The 16923-nt window shown below is 40.8% G+C and overlaps 1 protein-coding gene across 1 annotated transcript; it reads left to right on the forward strand.

The window, feature by feature from the left end:
• Positions 1 to 783: 783 nt before the first annotated feature.
• On the forward strand, positions 784 to 16534 carry LOC148839189 (erlin-2). The gene is made up of 12 exons (XM_088908721.1): positions 784 to 882; positions 2435 to 2542; positions 3107 to 3188; positions 3853 to 3899; positions 4272 to 4333; positions 4638 to 4763; positions 7375 to 7448; positions 8197 to 8255; positions 9006 to 9097; positions 10187 to 10276; positions 14210 to 14289; positions 15254 to 16534. Exons 2-12 carry the CDS (start codon positions 2436 to 2438, stop codon positions 15425 to 15427), a joined length of 993 nt encoding a protein of 330 aa, XP_088764847.1. The 5' UTR covers positions 784 to 882; position 2435; the 3' UTR covers positions 15428 to 16534.
• Positions 16535 to 16923: the final 389 nt, after the last annotated feature.

The raw sequence follows: 16923 nt of genomic DNA on the forward strand, positions 1-16923 counted from the left end.
CATCTATTTGTAAAGCCTTAGATATCATGTGAGTTTTGAGCTCTTTAGTAAGTTGGGTCTCCTACGCCGCGAATGGCCGGGCTGTGGTGCTTATGAGCTTCCTGCAGTTAGAGGTTTTATTTCAAACGATCCATCAATTACTTTACTGACGACTTGCGTAGGTGGTGAAAACGAAATTGCGGCATGCGTTTAGACATCAGTGAGTTAAGGGTGACCCAGAAAACCGGCTGGAATGTCACAGTACACGCAACCAACATTGTGCGACAGGGGGAGATTATGTGGGGGAGCAATGTTTGGCATTTCCTGCCTTTTTCCTGCTGTTTTTGCTACTTGCGCATATTCCAGTTATCGTTGTACTTCTCTCCGTTCGACTGGCTTGGACTGTTACATTGAGACCCAGTTCTGGGCTGGACAGTGAAGTCCACCAGGTTTTACGAATAATTTTAAATCCCCCGTGAGTACAAGCAACCTGGACCCTGTTAACACAAACAATATTACTTTGAACTATTGATTTCACACACGTCATCAGCTGTCCAGGCTGGAGTGTAATAGAAAACGGAAGGCACGTCAACCCTCCAGGACCAGGACTGAATATCAAATTCCAAGAGCTTTATTGACATGACCGAAACATTTAGCAGACATCTACAGTAAAAACATGATTGGACACTTGGCATTAATCAATACATAAAATATCCTTCAAGTCGGTAATATCTGTTTCACTTCTTATTCCGCTACAGTAGATGGCAGTCTCTGCACCACAATGTATTTCATTCTACCATAGACATCACAGAAAAAATCACTAGAGCGCCGGCATCTTTTCCGGAAGTGGTCGTGCAGGTGATTAATTTCTCCAGTCTGGAGCGAACGCGAACAGGTGAACAGGTAAGGCGACTCGAGATATGTTACTTTAAACCGGGGGCCGAATTATCTCGATACTGGACTGGACAAAAGTGTTTCTGTCTCAAAAATCCCATAGTCGTCAATACCGTGTATGTCTGGACTTTATAGTGTGATACATTTCTTAAATACGGATGGACTTAATTAACTTCGGTTTCGGTTCCTCTCACCGACGTTCGAATGTGTTCTTCTGATTATAACTGTCTGCACTATAAAGATAAATGACGTTGCGTTAAGGCTCTGTGTTGGAATAGCAGGTAACGGAATAACAGGCGTATTTGCTCCTTGTTTGTATCCTGTTATACGTGTAACATCACGTCGTTTGGGTGACATTATTCAACAGAAGAAGTACAAAAATGTTAGTTAAGGCAGCGGACCGAAAAGGTCATTTACCTAAAATGAATACAGGCTGTGCTAAAAATTCGCGTTCACTTCCGACAACGGTTATAGCGTCTCGGTCAATGGGATTATATCGAACTAATAACTGCTGAGCAGATAAAATCTCCCTCCTTCTCTCAGGCGAATCTTCTTAATATCAGGAGAAAGACGGGGTCATATATCCTATTGTAAGACCCTACACCGGCGAGTTCCGCCTGCAGGTTTGTTCTGAGTGAGCAGCTGTTCGCTTATTTGTTCTAAGATCTTAGGTTACCGGTCAGTGCGTTCCAGGAAATGTGCACATTGAGTCAAAGTTTGAGCGATCCTCGAAGTATTGTCGAAACGAGTGCTTTCCATGACAAATTTATTGGTTATTTAAATTAATATTATTTCCACCGGGTTATGTAGCCACTGGTCAGCACCTCTCCAAGGTGCGCTGCAGATTAAGCAATGCTTTGTTTAATACGTATAATATATTACACAGTGTGTAGTGACATAAACCACTATGTAAAACTAGCTGTGCACTGTATTGTGGCAAGGAGTTTGAGATGATGACCTCAAATGAAGTTAAAGAAATAAAGGTGCAGAAGAGTTATCTAGAACTTGGAGATCTGCACCTTGAGAAATGTGTTAAAAATAACCACAGTTCTGCCCACTATGTTGTGGCACTGGAATGCGAAGGTATTTAGATCTATTTTTCTTGTCACTTCAAATAGACTGTTCATGTAAAGAATTTTCTGAAGAAATTTTAAAATGGGGCTTCAGGAATCAGTGTGTTGATACTGGTAGATGCTGGTAGAGGTTTTATTACATGGAAACAGCCAGTCACATGAGCACAGTATGACTGACATTCTCAGTTAAGAGTGGGCACTCCAATACGTGTTCTTTGGATTACCAATCCACATGAGGTTTTTGCATCAGAAAAATCCTGTTTCTCCAAAGTGTACACTTTGAGGGGGGATTTGAAGAATAACTAGCAGGGAACACAACTGAACAGGAAAAAAAAATCTTTGCTTCAGCTTTATTTGGATTGCCTTTGCTTTATGGAGGCGATGTGTGCCGCAGCTTAGAGGGTGTCAGCAGTCCAGTGCGAGCAGCCCTGGCATGATGCTGAACTCACGGTCCTGGGTCGCGTCTGACCTCTGCTTCTTCCCCACAGGATGACGCAGCTCGGCGCCATCGCCTCCGTCGTCATGGCGATCACCGCCGCTGCCCTGTTCTCCTCTGTGCACAAGATCGAGGAGGGGCACATCGGGGTGTACTACAGGTCAGTGGCCACGGCTCACTTCACGGGTGCGACCGGTGCCGCTTCTGCTCTGCCCGCGGCTCGTGAGCGAGAGTTTTGCATTGCTCAAACGGTGCGAAGTAATGAAATCAGACTGCAGATGGACGGGGCTGTTAAAATACTTTTCAAGGTGGTTAAAGGGACAAGGGCAGCATGATGGTGCAGTGCTTAACATTGCTGCCTCACAGCGCTGGTGCCCTGGGTTCAATTCCTCTGGTGCTATCTGTGCAGAGCTTTGGTGTGTTTCCTGTGTTCACGTAGGTTTCCTCCAACAGTCCAAAGACACACTGGTAGGTTAATTGGCATCTGGGAAAATCGGCCCTGGTATGTGTGCTTCCGTGTGTGCCTCGCAATAAACTTGTGAGTCATCGTCGGGGAGTATCCTGCCTTGTGCCTGTTGCTTTCCAGGATGGGCTCCGGCTTCTCCATGACCCTGTATTGGATAAAGTGGTCAGAAAATGGATGGGTTATAGTCACGACTTTTTTTCATCCTTCTCAGTCACTTTCACCCATCCTGTCTGTCCCTGTTTTCCTTGCCTTCTGCAGGGGTGGTGCCCTCTTGACTTCCACCAGTGGTCCTGGGTTCCATCTAATGTTGCCCTTCATCACCTCTTACAAATCGGTGCAGGTGGGTATTCTTGTGAACATTTGCCTTTGTAACTCTGTACTTTTTTTTGAATAAAAAATTCAATACGAATGGAGTGTTTGTATCTATCCACACATAGAACTGTAGAATGTGCAAGAAGTTGGAATGAAGGCAGTTTTTCCATGTTTTAGTTCAAGATCTTTAACCTTTTGCTTTTGTTTCACTTGTGGCCACACTAACAACTGTTTTTGCCACTTCAAATGAATCCTTCAGTTCTATCCAAAATTAATAAATGTCAAAGTTTCTTGTAACTATTTGTAGAAATGTCTTTTTTTTCCATAACATTAAGTGGCGGGAGATGATTCTGTTTTTCCTAAATGAATCAAGTGGTGACAGACTGAAAGATTTCCTTTTGCAAGCTTTTACAACTGTATACGGTATGGGCATTTTACAAAGGTACCAGTGAGCTAAAACAAAGTTCAGTTTATTGGAGATCCACCTGTGATTACTAAATACAGAAAGTGTGTAACAGGTCACACGGTTGGATTGATCCCATGAAATTAAACTATCTCACTCAACAGCCCTTTTCTTATAAGCTGAATCGATCAATTCTTCTGTGAGGTCAGTATTGAAACTAAATAGTTGTAGTGCATTGATGTTTTTGCTCTCTGCACTGTGTGGTTCAGTCTTGTTCTTTATTCTGCAGACGACATTACAAACAGACGAGGTTAAAAACGTCCCTTGTGGAACAAGGTGAGATATTGATGGGTTTTCTTGCTTGCCTTTATTTGAATAACACTGATTATAACTCGAATAGTTCAGATTACCACTAGTGCTAATATTGCCGTTCTTTCACAGTGGTTTGGCAGCGTTGAACAATCTTGATAATGAGTTTTCACTGGCTTATCGTTTACCACACCAGAAAATGGCCTCCTCTTCCTTCCAACTGTTATTGTGTTCTTCAGCACCTGTATATTTACTCTATATCTGTATCTTGATTTCTGGTCTGTACAAGTTATGCCTGCAAATATTAAAGATATACTCCTATTACAACACGGGTACAGACTACAGCTGGAGTGAGAACAGATTTGTTTCCTCACTCCAGTTTCTATGATCTCTTGGCAGTGGCGGTGTTATGATCTACTTTGACAGGATAGAGGTGGTCAACTTTCTCATCCCTTCAGCAGGTAATTCCCTTACCTACAGGGGCACACCCATTATTAACATGGTTACAGGGTCCTTTAATCATGCACATTTATCACATCTCCATCTGTCAGTCATTAGAAGTCTGCTTGTTCTTGTTATAGTCTCTGATTGGTTCCTGATTGGTGTTGCTGTAAGGTGGGATCACACCTCGGATGGTATGCTAGTCTCAACACACAGCCAGCACGTTATTAAAAAGATAAGAAGAACATGGCACATCTGGAGAAAACCCATGTGAGCATGCATGAATCTGAGTCTCTCTCCCTCTCTCTTTCTCTCTACCTGGAGTATACGATATTGTGAGGAACTTCACTGCAGACTATGACAAGGCCCTGATCTTCAACAAGATTCATCACGAGCTGAACCAGTTCTGCAGTGTGCACACCCTCCAAGAAGTCTACATTGAGCTCTTTGGTGAGAAATGCACTCCCTCTGCTGTGCTGTGATCTCCTCATTGCTTCTAATAATTGTGCTGTGGCTCCTGCTGTATAAGTGCAGTGGGACACTTTGTGCAAAAAAAATTGTACATGGTGTACATGGTTGTACATGGTCTCAAAATTGGAAATACTCACTAAATTAATATGAAACTCATTTAAAATGGTCTAGAAGATGCTCTGTGTTTGCTTAATATTAACAGAATTAACTGTTTTTCCTGAAAAGTGAATGATGTTCTCAGTGTTCCACTGAAACAGCTGAAAAATACTGCTTAATCCCAACCCAGTGCATTTCATAAAAAGTGACACCAGAGGGCGCACCAAAAAATATTTACCATAGATGAGTTTTAGAGTGTATATTGTGCTAAGAAGGAACTTGCTGAATGACTTTCAGAATTGTCATTGCACTTTTATCAATATAGCAAAAAACATTTTGTAAATCAGTTTTATATTGTTTCTTAGCAATTATTTTAGTTGTTTTTTTTACATTTTTTGTGTTGCCTGCAATGATCAACCCAATTTGATTGCAGCATTGGAGCTGAACGAGCTTTTTATAGGAAACTGTGGAACAAAAGATAGTAACATACAGATAGTGGTAAAAATAGACACACTTCATAGGTCATTGGGCCATCATGAGCAGCTAGTAAGCCCTGCATGCACCAAGGCATAGTCTAAACATCAATAAACTCATTTCTGGTTGATGGGGGAGGAAAACGCTGACTGGGATGTCATTCAGGAGTACCCCATTAATGCTCAATTTGGTTCAGATCTGGCGACTGAGAAAACCATGATATACAGTATGGTTAAGCTCAGTGTCTCGTACCTCAAACCACTGGGCAACCACACGTGCTCGAAGGATGGTGGCCATCATGCTGGATGGAACTCCTCACAGCAGGAAAGAAGTGCTGCAAAATGGTGTGAAGATGATCGCTCACATTTTAGTTTTAATTAACATTGAACTTGACTTCTAAAGGAATGAGTGCACTCAAACACTCGTCCTTTTGTTGGTGAAGGATGTTTCATTTGACCACGTCGCATTTCTCCACTGCGCTTCCTCCACGTGCATTGCTGGTGTGATGAGCGGGCTTATGCATTGTAACCCGACTGCAATGTCCTGTTCACAGAGATCTCAGCAGACCATTTTAGATGAAACTGGCTACTCACACCCCAAGTTAAAATGTGCAATTTATGGATTTGCAGTTGATCGCCTCTTTTAAACTTTGCTAATGACATCCCTCCCCCCCCCCCATCAGAGTTCCAAGCTGCCTTCTTCTTAGACACTTGCTTGTGTAACATCAGCATGTTGTGCGGTCCTGGTCACTGAATGCATCACTGTAGGTCCTGCCAAATGCGTTTTAACAATCACTCTCTTTCAAAGTCACTGAGCTCTCTTGCTGTCATGCCATCCATAATGATTTTAAACTGATCCAAAATGACAGGTCTGTCCAGACTTTATTCATTACCCAGAGTATTCTGGGATATTTGCTTAATGAGTGCATGAACCACAGTGGTGGAAGAGCTTGGTCTCAATATACTGAACTTGTCTTCCTTCATATACCCTAGGTTTTCCATTTTTTGTGTTCACTAATTGTAAGTCAGAATGAGTGTGTTTTTTCTCAGAATCCCTGCACTTCCATGTCCTCATATGTAAATTAAATGGCATGTGACCATGGAACAACTGTTAAATATTTAAGTAATATAAAAGACTGATTATATAACAACCTATGTCTTTTTTGAAAACTGGAACTTAAAATGTGAAACGGAAACAATTATATTTGGTTTTGGATTGCTGCATGTCAATCATTGGTGATTTCATATGGAGGCAACAGAAAATCAAATGTGTATTTTATCTCAAGTGGAAAAAATATTCTCGTGTTTTTTTACATTGGAAAGAATAGTGGTCCACTCCAATTGTGTGAAATAAGCAGGGCTTTGTAATGAAAGACAGAAGCCATCTGTGTGAACAGTGTGAACTTTTGTCTCTAGAGTTCTTCTCAAAAAGTGATGAATATAGTATAGTTCCTGGTGTGGTTTTTGTGGTGGCCACGCGAGCACTCTAATTCCTTTACTAGCAAGAATCGCAGCTGGTGGTGACGTAAAAGCACATTTCAAATTTCATCAGGTCTTGCCGTGAAAGTGTATCCAGAGCTATTGCATTCAAAGATGAAATACCTAACGAGACTATCAGAAAACAACAATCTATTTGTAAGCACATACTCTATCTCGCATTCCTCTTTCCTTGAGATCCTTGTCAGTGCAAAACAACCTCATGAGTCAAGCAAAAATTACTGGTAGTAAGCTGTCTGGACTGCAGATCCATAAAGGTTACTGGAAGCATTTTGCCCTCTTCCAGGGAAAACGTTTTGCAACAATTACTAAGAGTTCACAGTTTTAGGTTACTGTGTAAGTTTAAGATGTCCTTGGATAGAATACTTCATGTGTTTATGGATATTGACAATGAACTTGGTGACTGGATCCATCTTGGATCCAATACCTACCTGATGCTACACTGCAAGCGTTTAGGTATTAATGCTGCCATGGTTTTATAAGGTCATAGTGGCTGAGTGATCTCCCTGGCTTTGTCTTCACAGATCAGATTGATGAGAACCTTAAACTGGCTCTGCAGAAGGATCTGACCACCATGGCCCCTGGCCTCATCATACAGGTGAGAGAAGGAATGGAGTACATTTAGGCAGTAATGATAGGCTATGGGAGAGGACTGTTTGCATGACAGTTTGATTCCAGTATTGTTTGCTGCCAGTCACACCACATTAATAATGCAACTGCATTTTGCTAGACAAGTTAAAGGAATTCTAAAATGGTTTCTTCTCTAAAAGAAAAGTGGTTTATAATCTTATTTTTTATTTTTATCTATATGATTGTTGGCTGAAACCGCTATAGATATGCAGATATTTTCTGTTAGAAATGTAGATTTGGGGGATAGATTTTTATTTAATTTTTTAATCTATTTACTTCTTGCCTTTTGGTTTGAATGTGTGGAGTAGGATGTGTATATAATAAATATGACTTGCTACTTCAAAGTGTCATGACTGCAAGCTTTAAAGCAACAGAATGTAAAAACTGTGCACAGATTAGAATCCTTATGCAAAGTAGTGTAAAATCTTGTTTCGATACGGTATGCTATATAGTGTTGAGTGCTTACCTGAAATTTGCACCATTGATTATGGAACATGTAACAACAAAACATCCCTACTCTTTTTTTTAATTAGGACCTTCCAAGTAGTATTTGTGTTTTAGACTTTTTTCATTATTTTCTTAATGCCTGTTTATACAACACTTCCTGTAATGCACGATAGCTGACCACAAAGGGCCAAAGGTGAGATATGTTATAATATAAACTGGTATTGGTGTTTCATTTCCCGCCTCTTCCTTTTTTTCCTCTTGCCTTCAAGGCTGTTCGTGTTACAAAACCCAACATTCCAGAATCCATACGCAGAAACTATGAGCTAATGTAAGTTCTCTCCTGCTTGCATTCCTTGTTTGAAAGGATGTGTGTCAGTTGTTTTGTGGGGTAATAAATCAATTTCTGACATACAGCTAAGAAAGGAAAAGCTTTCTTCTGAGGATTAATGCTCTTGGAAATCAGCAGAATGATTCTCATTCATTAAAAGACCTTGTATTCAAAATGTCTGTGTTCTCTTCTAAGCGTCTAGTAAATCTTAAGCATTACGTACCAAACTCAGTCAGCTTTTGCTTCGTTTGGGTGAGTTTAGGACAGATAATCATTTATCTGCCTTTTCATTGAAGTATTTGTTTGAGTCATTAGTTAAGTCAACAATTGTAGCATTTTTCCTTGTTAATAAATAATCAAGCATGAAGAGTTTAAGAGGGGCATGCCTGTCTGTAAAAAGATTAAGTATGCACATGGGAGGAGGCCATTTGACATGGAACTTGTTCAGTCTTTTGTAGCTAGGTGATCCAAAGCTCTCTTTCAGCCATTTCATGAAAGTAGCTTTGGTCTCGGTTTTGACAGCATGGCTATGTAGTTTGTTCCCACAATCCTTTGGGTAAAAGACAAAGTGCCTCTTGTTGCCAGTCTTAACTGCACTTTGCTTTAGGTTCCATTTCTCCTCTTATTCCTTTTTCACTCTTTCTATGTATGTCACTGCTGTGTGCGGCATATGACATGGAAATGTGAAGTGTAAGTGTGGCACGTCTCAGGCCTGCTTTATGTTTGTATTTTTTTTTATTCTCTCACTAGGGAGAGCGAGAAAACGAAGCTGTTGATCGCAGCACAGACTCAGAAAGTAGTGGAGAAAGAGGCAGAAACGGAGAGGAAGAGAGCTGTGATTGGTAGGTGAGGAGGGCGGGGCTGAAGTGAAAATTGGAAATATCTGAGACATCAAAGTACTTGGTGATGATGAGCTGTGATTGGTTGTTTCACTTAAAGGGTGGGATGTGGTATCAGAAGTCGATCTATAGGTTTGTGCCACCTCCTGGTTCATCTGAAAGATGCACATTCCACTCTGCATTTGCTACCAAGTTATGGGACATCATTAAAACTGTCTAAGTATTAGTCCTTCACTGTTAAAAAGAGAACAGTGAATTTATTTGGGGGTGGCATTGCAAAACGGAGCAGTACAAAGATGGGTAGTCAGTTAATCCTTTCTTTAACTGCTTTATCCAGTAGACTTTTCTGGGAGAGCCAGAGCCTTCTGAGCATGCAAGAGGTGTAAGGCAGGATACACCCTGGACAGGACACCAGTCCATCACAGGGAAAAGATAGACACAAACACACATTCACTCACAACAGGGCCATTTTTACCAGAAACCTATCAGTATGTCTTTGAACTGTGGGAGGAAACCAGAGCACCTGGTGGAAACCTGTGTTAACATGGGAAGAACGTACAAACTCCATGCAGACAGCACCCCAGGGATTGAGCCCAGGACTCCAGTACTGTGAGGCAAAAATGTGCAACCTCAACCTAAGTCGGTTAATATGGTTCAATGTTAAAAAGAGATAATTAAAAGATGGTACAGTGTATCTGTCAAAAATACATCCCATGCACTCAAATGAAAAACATCATAATTTTTTTTTAAACAGCTGCATCTCTGCCTTTCTCCACTTTTCTTACATGTGAGTGCAAATGAAATATGTTTTAAGGACAGAACTTCTGAAATAGCGACTGTTTCAAAGCAACAGAATAAGCCTGTAGACTCAGGATTTATGACATCTCAGATTAGGAGTCTAATTAACATCAACAAAGCATTTATGCTGTATTACAAGATAGGAGACTTAAAAATGTTTTAATTTTAATTATAAATTAAATTTTAATTTAATTTTATCCCCAAATGGGGGATAACGGTGCTCTTTCTCTAATTCAACTGATACCTTCATCTGTTTTTTCACCCATTAATTCATTCTGTTTCTATCCTGCACAGAGGCAGAAAAGCTGGCCCAGGTGGCAGAGATCAAGTATGGGCAGAAAGTGATGGAGAAGGAGACGGAAAAAAAGATCTCGGAGATTGAAGGTGAACGTTAGGGAACGTAGAATGGAAATGTTGACAGCCGCCAGTAGTGACAGCTCTTCTGTCAGTAATCCAGCCATCTCCTCTGACTTGCAGTCACTGCTTTGTGTTCAGTGAAGGGCATCGCTGTGAGATGGATGTACATCCACTCACAGAAGTAGACAGATGTTACTGAGCTGAAGCAGACAAAGGCAGAGTGACTTGTAGATACACACTAGTAAACCCATATGCTTACAATGGAAAACACATTATAGAATAGAAAAGCACAAGTGTGTAGAAGATCTATTTTTGAATTTCCCCCACTTTAACCATATTCTAGATTGTCAGCCCTAAAATAACTTTGGAGGTATAAATATTTTTAAAAACAGTTGCAGGATTCATTTTGCATTAACATCCTCTTGAATAAGCACTCAGTACAATTCAAGCTGCAGTCTTTTTGCAGTCTAATTGTTCTTCTGTATTATATAAATTCAAAGTTTGCTAAGATGACATAAAAACAAGGAGCAAATCAGTTATTAAAAATTAGTGAGCATTAAGAATTCTTAGATTCTGCGATGAAAACCATGCTTTCTTCTAAGATCTTGTCTACAATGTAAAAGGGCTGCTTCATCTCACTGGACGTTTGGTTGCCTTGTTGGCACTGCACATACCTGGAAAGTTTATCTATTTTGTGATGGAAATTGGAGGTTTTACAAGTTACTGTGTATATATTTACTTTCATAGTGGTTTGAAATGCACTCATCAATGTCGATTTTTTTTCTAACCTTGAAATGTAAAAAGTGTTGCATTTCCCCTTTATGATGTATGTGATAGTGTTCATCATTTACACTCAAAAACAGTGATGCAAATTATTATATTTAGTAAAAATCCATATTAGTTACTTTTCAAATCCCTATTGAAGATGAATTTAAATTGTATTCAGAAGTGCAGATTAACAGAAATTAAGAGCCAGAAGAATCTATAGGACTTGTGTACTATTTGACATTTTTGGATGTTTTTTTATGGTAGATGGGGGATATTTATTAAAAAGAAGCTAATTTTCTCAGAAATCATTGTTTACTATACTGAACCTGAGATCCAGGAGGAATGATTTAGGAGATAATGCGATGCGGTGGCTCTGTGGCTAAGGATCTGCGTCTGTGGCTGCAAGGTTGCCGGTTCATATCCCGTAGCTGGCAGAGGAATCCTACTCCGTAGGGCCCCTGAGCAAGGCCCTTAACCCCAACTGCTCCAGGGGCGCTGTATAAATGGTTGACCCTGTACTCTGACCCCAAGCTTCTCTCCCTGTCTGTGTGTCTCATGGAGTGCAAGTTGGGGTCTGTGAAAAGACAAATTCCTAATACAAGAATCTTATCGTAATTCTGCAAGGACCAGCTGAACTGCCAGCAGTGAACAGCTACAGTTATTTATCTAACCCAAGTTGTGGGTTATAGGATTTTTTATTTGCTTTTTAATTAACTGTTTGTCGGAATCCATATTGAAAGTTCAGGGGCTGAGGAAAACCCGAATTTCCTCTCTTCATGCTGTCTAGCATATAAATAGTAACCCTTTTTCTCAGCAGTGGGTAATCATAAGGAATATTCAGACTTTCATTTCAGGCAGTCATTTCACAAGGCAAGCATCTCTCCAGCCAAGCAGCCTGTAGCAAAATATGCTAATTAATACCATTCGTTTCTCACAGTCACATTATTGGCACTTGTGTACATCTTCTGAATTTATTTGAATTTACTCTGTGTACTTGTGGAGTGTAATATGTGCTGTGAGATCATGATTATTTTTTAATTAATAGTGAGAGAGATTTCACTCAGCATAAAAGTTCTGTTTCATGATTATTTAGATAACATCAAAACAAGGTGGAGACACTAAATATTTTTCAGCAAAACAATAAGATGTCCTTTCCATTTTAGGAATTGTCATGTACTTGTTTAAAAAGTAATATTTTATGTTCCCTTGATTGATTTAATTTCAGTAATATTTGTCCAGTTGAAGTTCTAAAACTCTGCTCTTTAGGAAATAATTAATAAAAAGGTTGTAACTGGAAGTCTGAAAACAACCCACGGATATGACCCAAGTGCCATGTTTGGATAGTTCAGGGCCATAGATGTTTTAAATATTCAACTGCTTCTCAAGAATAGGCCTTCCCAAGCTTCTCTTTTAACAAACCTAGTCTTAAAAAATCTTAATTGGCATGACAAGGTCTAAAGATGTTAAATATGATGTTAAACATTAAGGTTGTGACTTTTTTTATCCCTGATTTAAACTTAAGTTCCTAAATTAATAGGCTTCCAAAGAGCGGTGTTTGGAGAAACGTATCTCAAGTAATGTTAACTGTTCCTGTTCAATTATGGCCAATTAATTCCGAACTTGGTAGATTTTCTGTGTAAGACGGCAACTATTTGACTGCATTTTTCTTCTGAAAAACCCCTATACTGATTGTTGTGAAACTTTGGGGGTTTCATCAACATTGAAACCTGTTCAGACATGCTCCTCTCAGATTGCCTTCATGCTGATCTTGTCCATGATTCCTGGCCCCAAACACAAACTGGTCCTATATAGAACATAATTTTCAAGTTCAGTGAGGCTGGGATTTGTCTGGAAGTCTTTAAAATCACTTCCTCTTCATCATTAAATCTTATGTGTTATCCTGTTCCTTGGATCACGCGCTATTTGCAACAAAGTTTATCTCACAAAAAAAACAACAGTTTTTGTTCAAACGATTGTAACAGAAACAAATACAAAAAGTAAATACATTGACATTGCTTTCTGATGCGACGGCAGCCATAGTGCGCCAGAACGCTCACCACACATCAGCTCTCAGTGGGGAGGACATCAGAGTAATGAAGCCAATTCATAGATGGGGATTATTAGGAGGCCATGATTGGTAATTTGGCCAGGATGCTGGGGTTACACCCCTACTCTTTTCGAGATACGCTCTGGGATTTTTAATGACCACAGAGAGTCAGGACCTCGGTTTTACGTCTTATCCAAAGGACAGCGCCTGTTTACTGTATAGTGTCCCTGTCACTATACTGGTCATTAGGACCCACATGGAGTGCAGTGTGAGCGCCCCCTGCTGGTCCTGCTAACACTTCTTCCAGCAACAACCTAAGTGTTTCCCAGGAGGTCTCCCATCCAGGTACTGACCAGGCTCACACCTGCTGAGCTTCAGTGGGTTGTTAGTTGTAAGTTGCCGGGTGATATGGTTGCTGGCAGCCATACAGTATGTTACATGTCTGTAATATGTTACAAGAGGTTATTTCTGCCTCTCCTTTTCTACTGTTTAGATTCTTTTAAATATCTGTTGAATAAGTAATCCATGATCACTTATTCACACTTAAGGAACATTTATCTCTGAACTTGTGTACAGATTGGGGCCGTGCACAAAGACTGTGCCATGAGCTGGTTTCTCGTGTTGTCTGTTTGTGTTTCTCTGAGTATTCTTCTCTGTTTAACTTCTGTACTGAGCTTGGTTGTAGTAAAATGTCCTGGGGGGTGGTAAGGGCCTCTAACTTGTGTGTACTTGGTACTGAACAAACTGTTTAATGTCTTTCTTCCCACGCCCACACTGTCTCCAGGTCTTTGTTTGCCTGTCAGTCCATCTTTACTGTAGCCTGTACTCACTGAGCCTGGACTTTGTCAAGGTCTGTCTCAGCTTTGGGTTGTTCACTCCACTTAGGTCTCATACCATGGCAAGGGAGTCTAGCCTTTAGCTGGGGGCCTGTAGGCCTTTGGCTTCTTTTTGCACTTAAATTGAGTTCTTAGATAAACTGTATTGTGCAACAGGATTTTAGATTGGAGACTGTTCCTCTGTACTGAGGAGGATGTCTGCTACCCAGGTAGTCTGGAGCTCACTGATGATGGTTGAGGGGTTCTGAATCTAAGGAACTCTCTCTGTCTCTGCTTCTCTGTTGCTCACTCAACTCTTTGTTTTCCTAGATGCTGCCTACTTGGCCAGAGAAAAGGCACGAGCGGATGCTGAGTTCTACACTGCCCGTAAGAATGCAGAAGCCAACAAGGTGACTGATCATGGGACTGTCTTCTGTTACAAAGAGATGTAGACTCTGTAGGACAGTCTGATCTTCCTCAAATCTTATCTATAATAAAGACAGTATCCAGCTATTTCTTTTTATACTGTTTTGGATTCAGCAAACTAAGTTGGATACATTAAGACTTCCTCATAAAGGTTTCCTTGACTCCTTTCAATGTTATGAAATTTCCATTACTGTCTGTTCATGTTTAGGAGGAGTGTTTTTTTTACATGCCAAGCTGCTAAGTCCATTCTTGTTTATTTATCCCTTATCATTCATTAGAAGATGTCAGGCTTCTCAGTAGCTGATCGGGGAGACCGACCCCTGCTATCTGAGTGCTAGATGTCTTTAAGCCTTGGCATGGCCACTGGTTTTAATCTGGTTGATCCCATAGTATACAGTAGTTCTGTGCCATGTGCGCCTGGTTGTTGGGTTGGATGTTTGAGGCAGATTAGGAAATTCTTTACCACGGCTACTATCTTGGCCTCTGACAGCTTATAGTGTCATCAGTGAGAGCTGTTCTGCCCGGCATGATGCTTTTGCTGTTTATTGAACCCTGTCTCTTGAAGCTGCTGAAGAAGTTCGCTGTCATGCATTCTAAATGCCGGTGCATTAAACGCACTCCTACCATGTGATCTGTGGGATTCTGGCTGCACGACTCCAAGCAGATATTTGAAAAGTATGGCAAGCATTAATGAAACATTATTTTTTCGCATCCCAGGAGGATGCTGTTTCTTTCCACATAGTACTCCTTTTTTTCTTGGGCTTCTCTGAGTCATGAGCATGTATCGCCAAATCAAATGGTACCTGGGAATTTCCACTCATCTGGAATACTAGTTCTGCAGGACCTAGGCTGTTCACTACTTTGTGGCGTGGGGCATAGGAGGCTGGGTCCTGGGTGAGAACTTATTTGTCCATTTCCTCTCTAACCCACACCCGTTTCTCTCTGCAGCTCAAGCTGACCCCGGAGTACCTCCAGCTGATGAAGTTCAAGGCCATTGCAGCCAACAGCAAGATCTACTTCGGGAGCGAGATCCCACACATGTTTGTGGACTCGGGGGCCGGGGCCCAGCGGACCTCGGCAGTGGACAGCATCTCCGAGGGCGGGGCCCAGGGACACAGCTAGGCCGGGCGCTAGGAGGGCCACGGAATTGAGGAAAGCCAAAGTGAAGTGGGTACCTGCCAGGGCGCAAGGAAGACGGGCTGTGAGGGCTCTGGAGGTTAAATGACCTGCCCTGGAAGAGAAAGAAACTGTTTAGTTTGACAATAGCATTTCTAATAGCACCTGTTGAGGGGTGTGTGGTGGGGGTGGGAGAACAAGAGTAGTCAAATACCAGATCTTCCAGTCCATTCCATTACAGGATTTGTGTACAACCACCTCATTGTTTGTTAAAACTGAGTTCACATTAATATATTGAAATAGCTCATGGTATGTAAGACTGGCACTGAAATGGAAGTTCTAGTATTTCCCTGCTTCTGTTCCAAAGTGTTCTTTTAAATCTGCACTGTTGTGTTATTTTTTTTACTTTTCTTCCCTGTTGATTGAATCTGTTTGAACTTTGTAAAGAACAAGTCGTAGGTAAGCGCTGATTTACTGACGGAAGGATCAATCGTATCGGTAAAAAAAAGTTTAACCTATTTGTATCGTTAAACCATCTCAGTGGCAGAAATGTGTGTTCTACTGTTTGGTGCTATGACACATGATTTAAAAAGTCCCACATTGCACCTGATTGTGCTTATTAAAAAAACTGACTTACACTACATTAAAAATACTAAATTTTAGAAAAAGTAAATGCATGTTTAAAGATTGAGTGCACTGGGAAAAAAATAGCATCTGTTTTCCTTATGACTTGTTCAGATGTTCTGAAGACTGGAGGTCTGCAGAGGGTTAGGTCAGCAGCAGCGGTGGTATACAAGTATGTGGCAGTATCCTTCTAAAAAGAATTAAGACGACTTGCTAAGCATAACCAAATAAAATTCCATTTTCTGGTGACTGTACCATGTGTATTGTGCCAGACGCTGGCCAGGGAGGGACTGAGAGATATGAGCACATTCATTGCAAGATGAACTACAGTGACACCCTATGGTCGATGACACCATCTGATCCTCCTGATTGTGAAAGTGCAATTTAACATGTTTGTAAAAAGGGGAAGTGGGCAGACTGAAAGTTCAGGATTTTCCAGCGGATTCTAGCTGATACTTATTAAAACAATTTAGTCCTCTGTCCTCTAAAGTGTGGCATAGTTTGTTGGCCCATCTCCTTTGGTTATAATCAGCACCATTTTATTAGTGGGGTTATTAAGAAATGCAATTGTGACATTATTTGAGAACATCATTCTTAGGCAATGAGGGAAATTCTGGTTTTTATCATCTCTAGGGGTGGCTTCTTTACTAAGCATTTCTGCATAGAGGGTTTGTTGTTTTTGTGAATAGGGTGCCTGTCTGGCTTGTCCTCGAAACGCAGGTCAGTTTTTCTGCCTTTACTTTGGGATCTTTTAAAGGTTATTTCCTTTATGTCTTATTGTTCTTTCTGCAAAGGTCATGTCTAGTATGTGTTCTTAATTTAACATCTGAATTCATTCACCTGAGGAGATCCTTTGAGGACAAAGGCTTGAACATATA

The sequence above is a fragment of the Atractosteus spatula genome, chromosome 2 (genome assembly GCF_055471065.1).
Source record: "Atractosteus spatula isolate fAtrSpa1 chromosome 2, fAtrSpa1.hap1, whole genome shotgun sequence".
Taxonomy (NCBI): domain Eukaryota; kingdom Metazoa; phylum Chordata; class Actinopteri; order Semionotiformes; family Lepisosteidae; genus Atractosteus; species Atractosteus spatula.

Excerpts from the sequence above, each read along its gene's own strand:
- LOC148839189 (XM_088908721.1), top strand. The coding sequence starts at position 2,436 with ATGACGCAGCTCGGCGCCATCGCCTCCGTCGTCATGGCGATCACCGCC. Across the intron at positions 3,189-3,852 it reads CCTCTTACAAATCGGTGCAG|ACGACATTACAAACAGACGA; the intron begins GTGGGTATTCTT and ends TTTATTCTGCAG. Across the intron at positions 3,900-4,271 it reads AACGTCCCTTGTGGAACAAG|TGGCGGTGTTATGATCTACT; the intron begins GTGAGATATTGA and ends ATCTCTTGGCAG.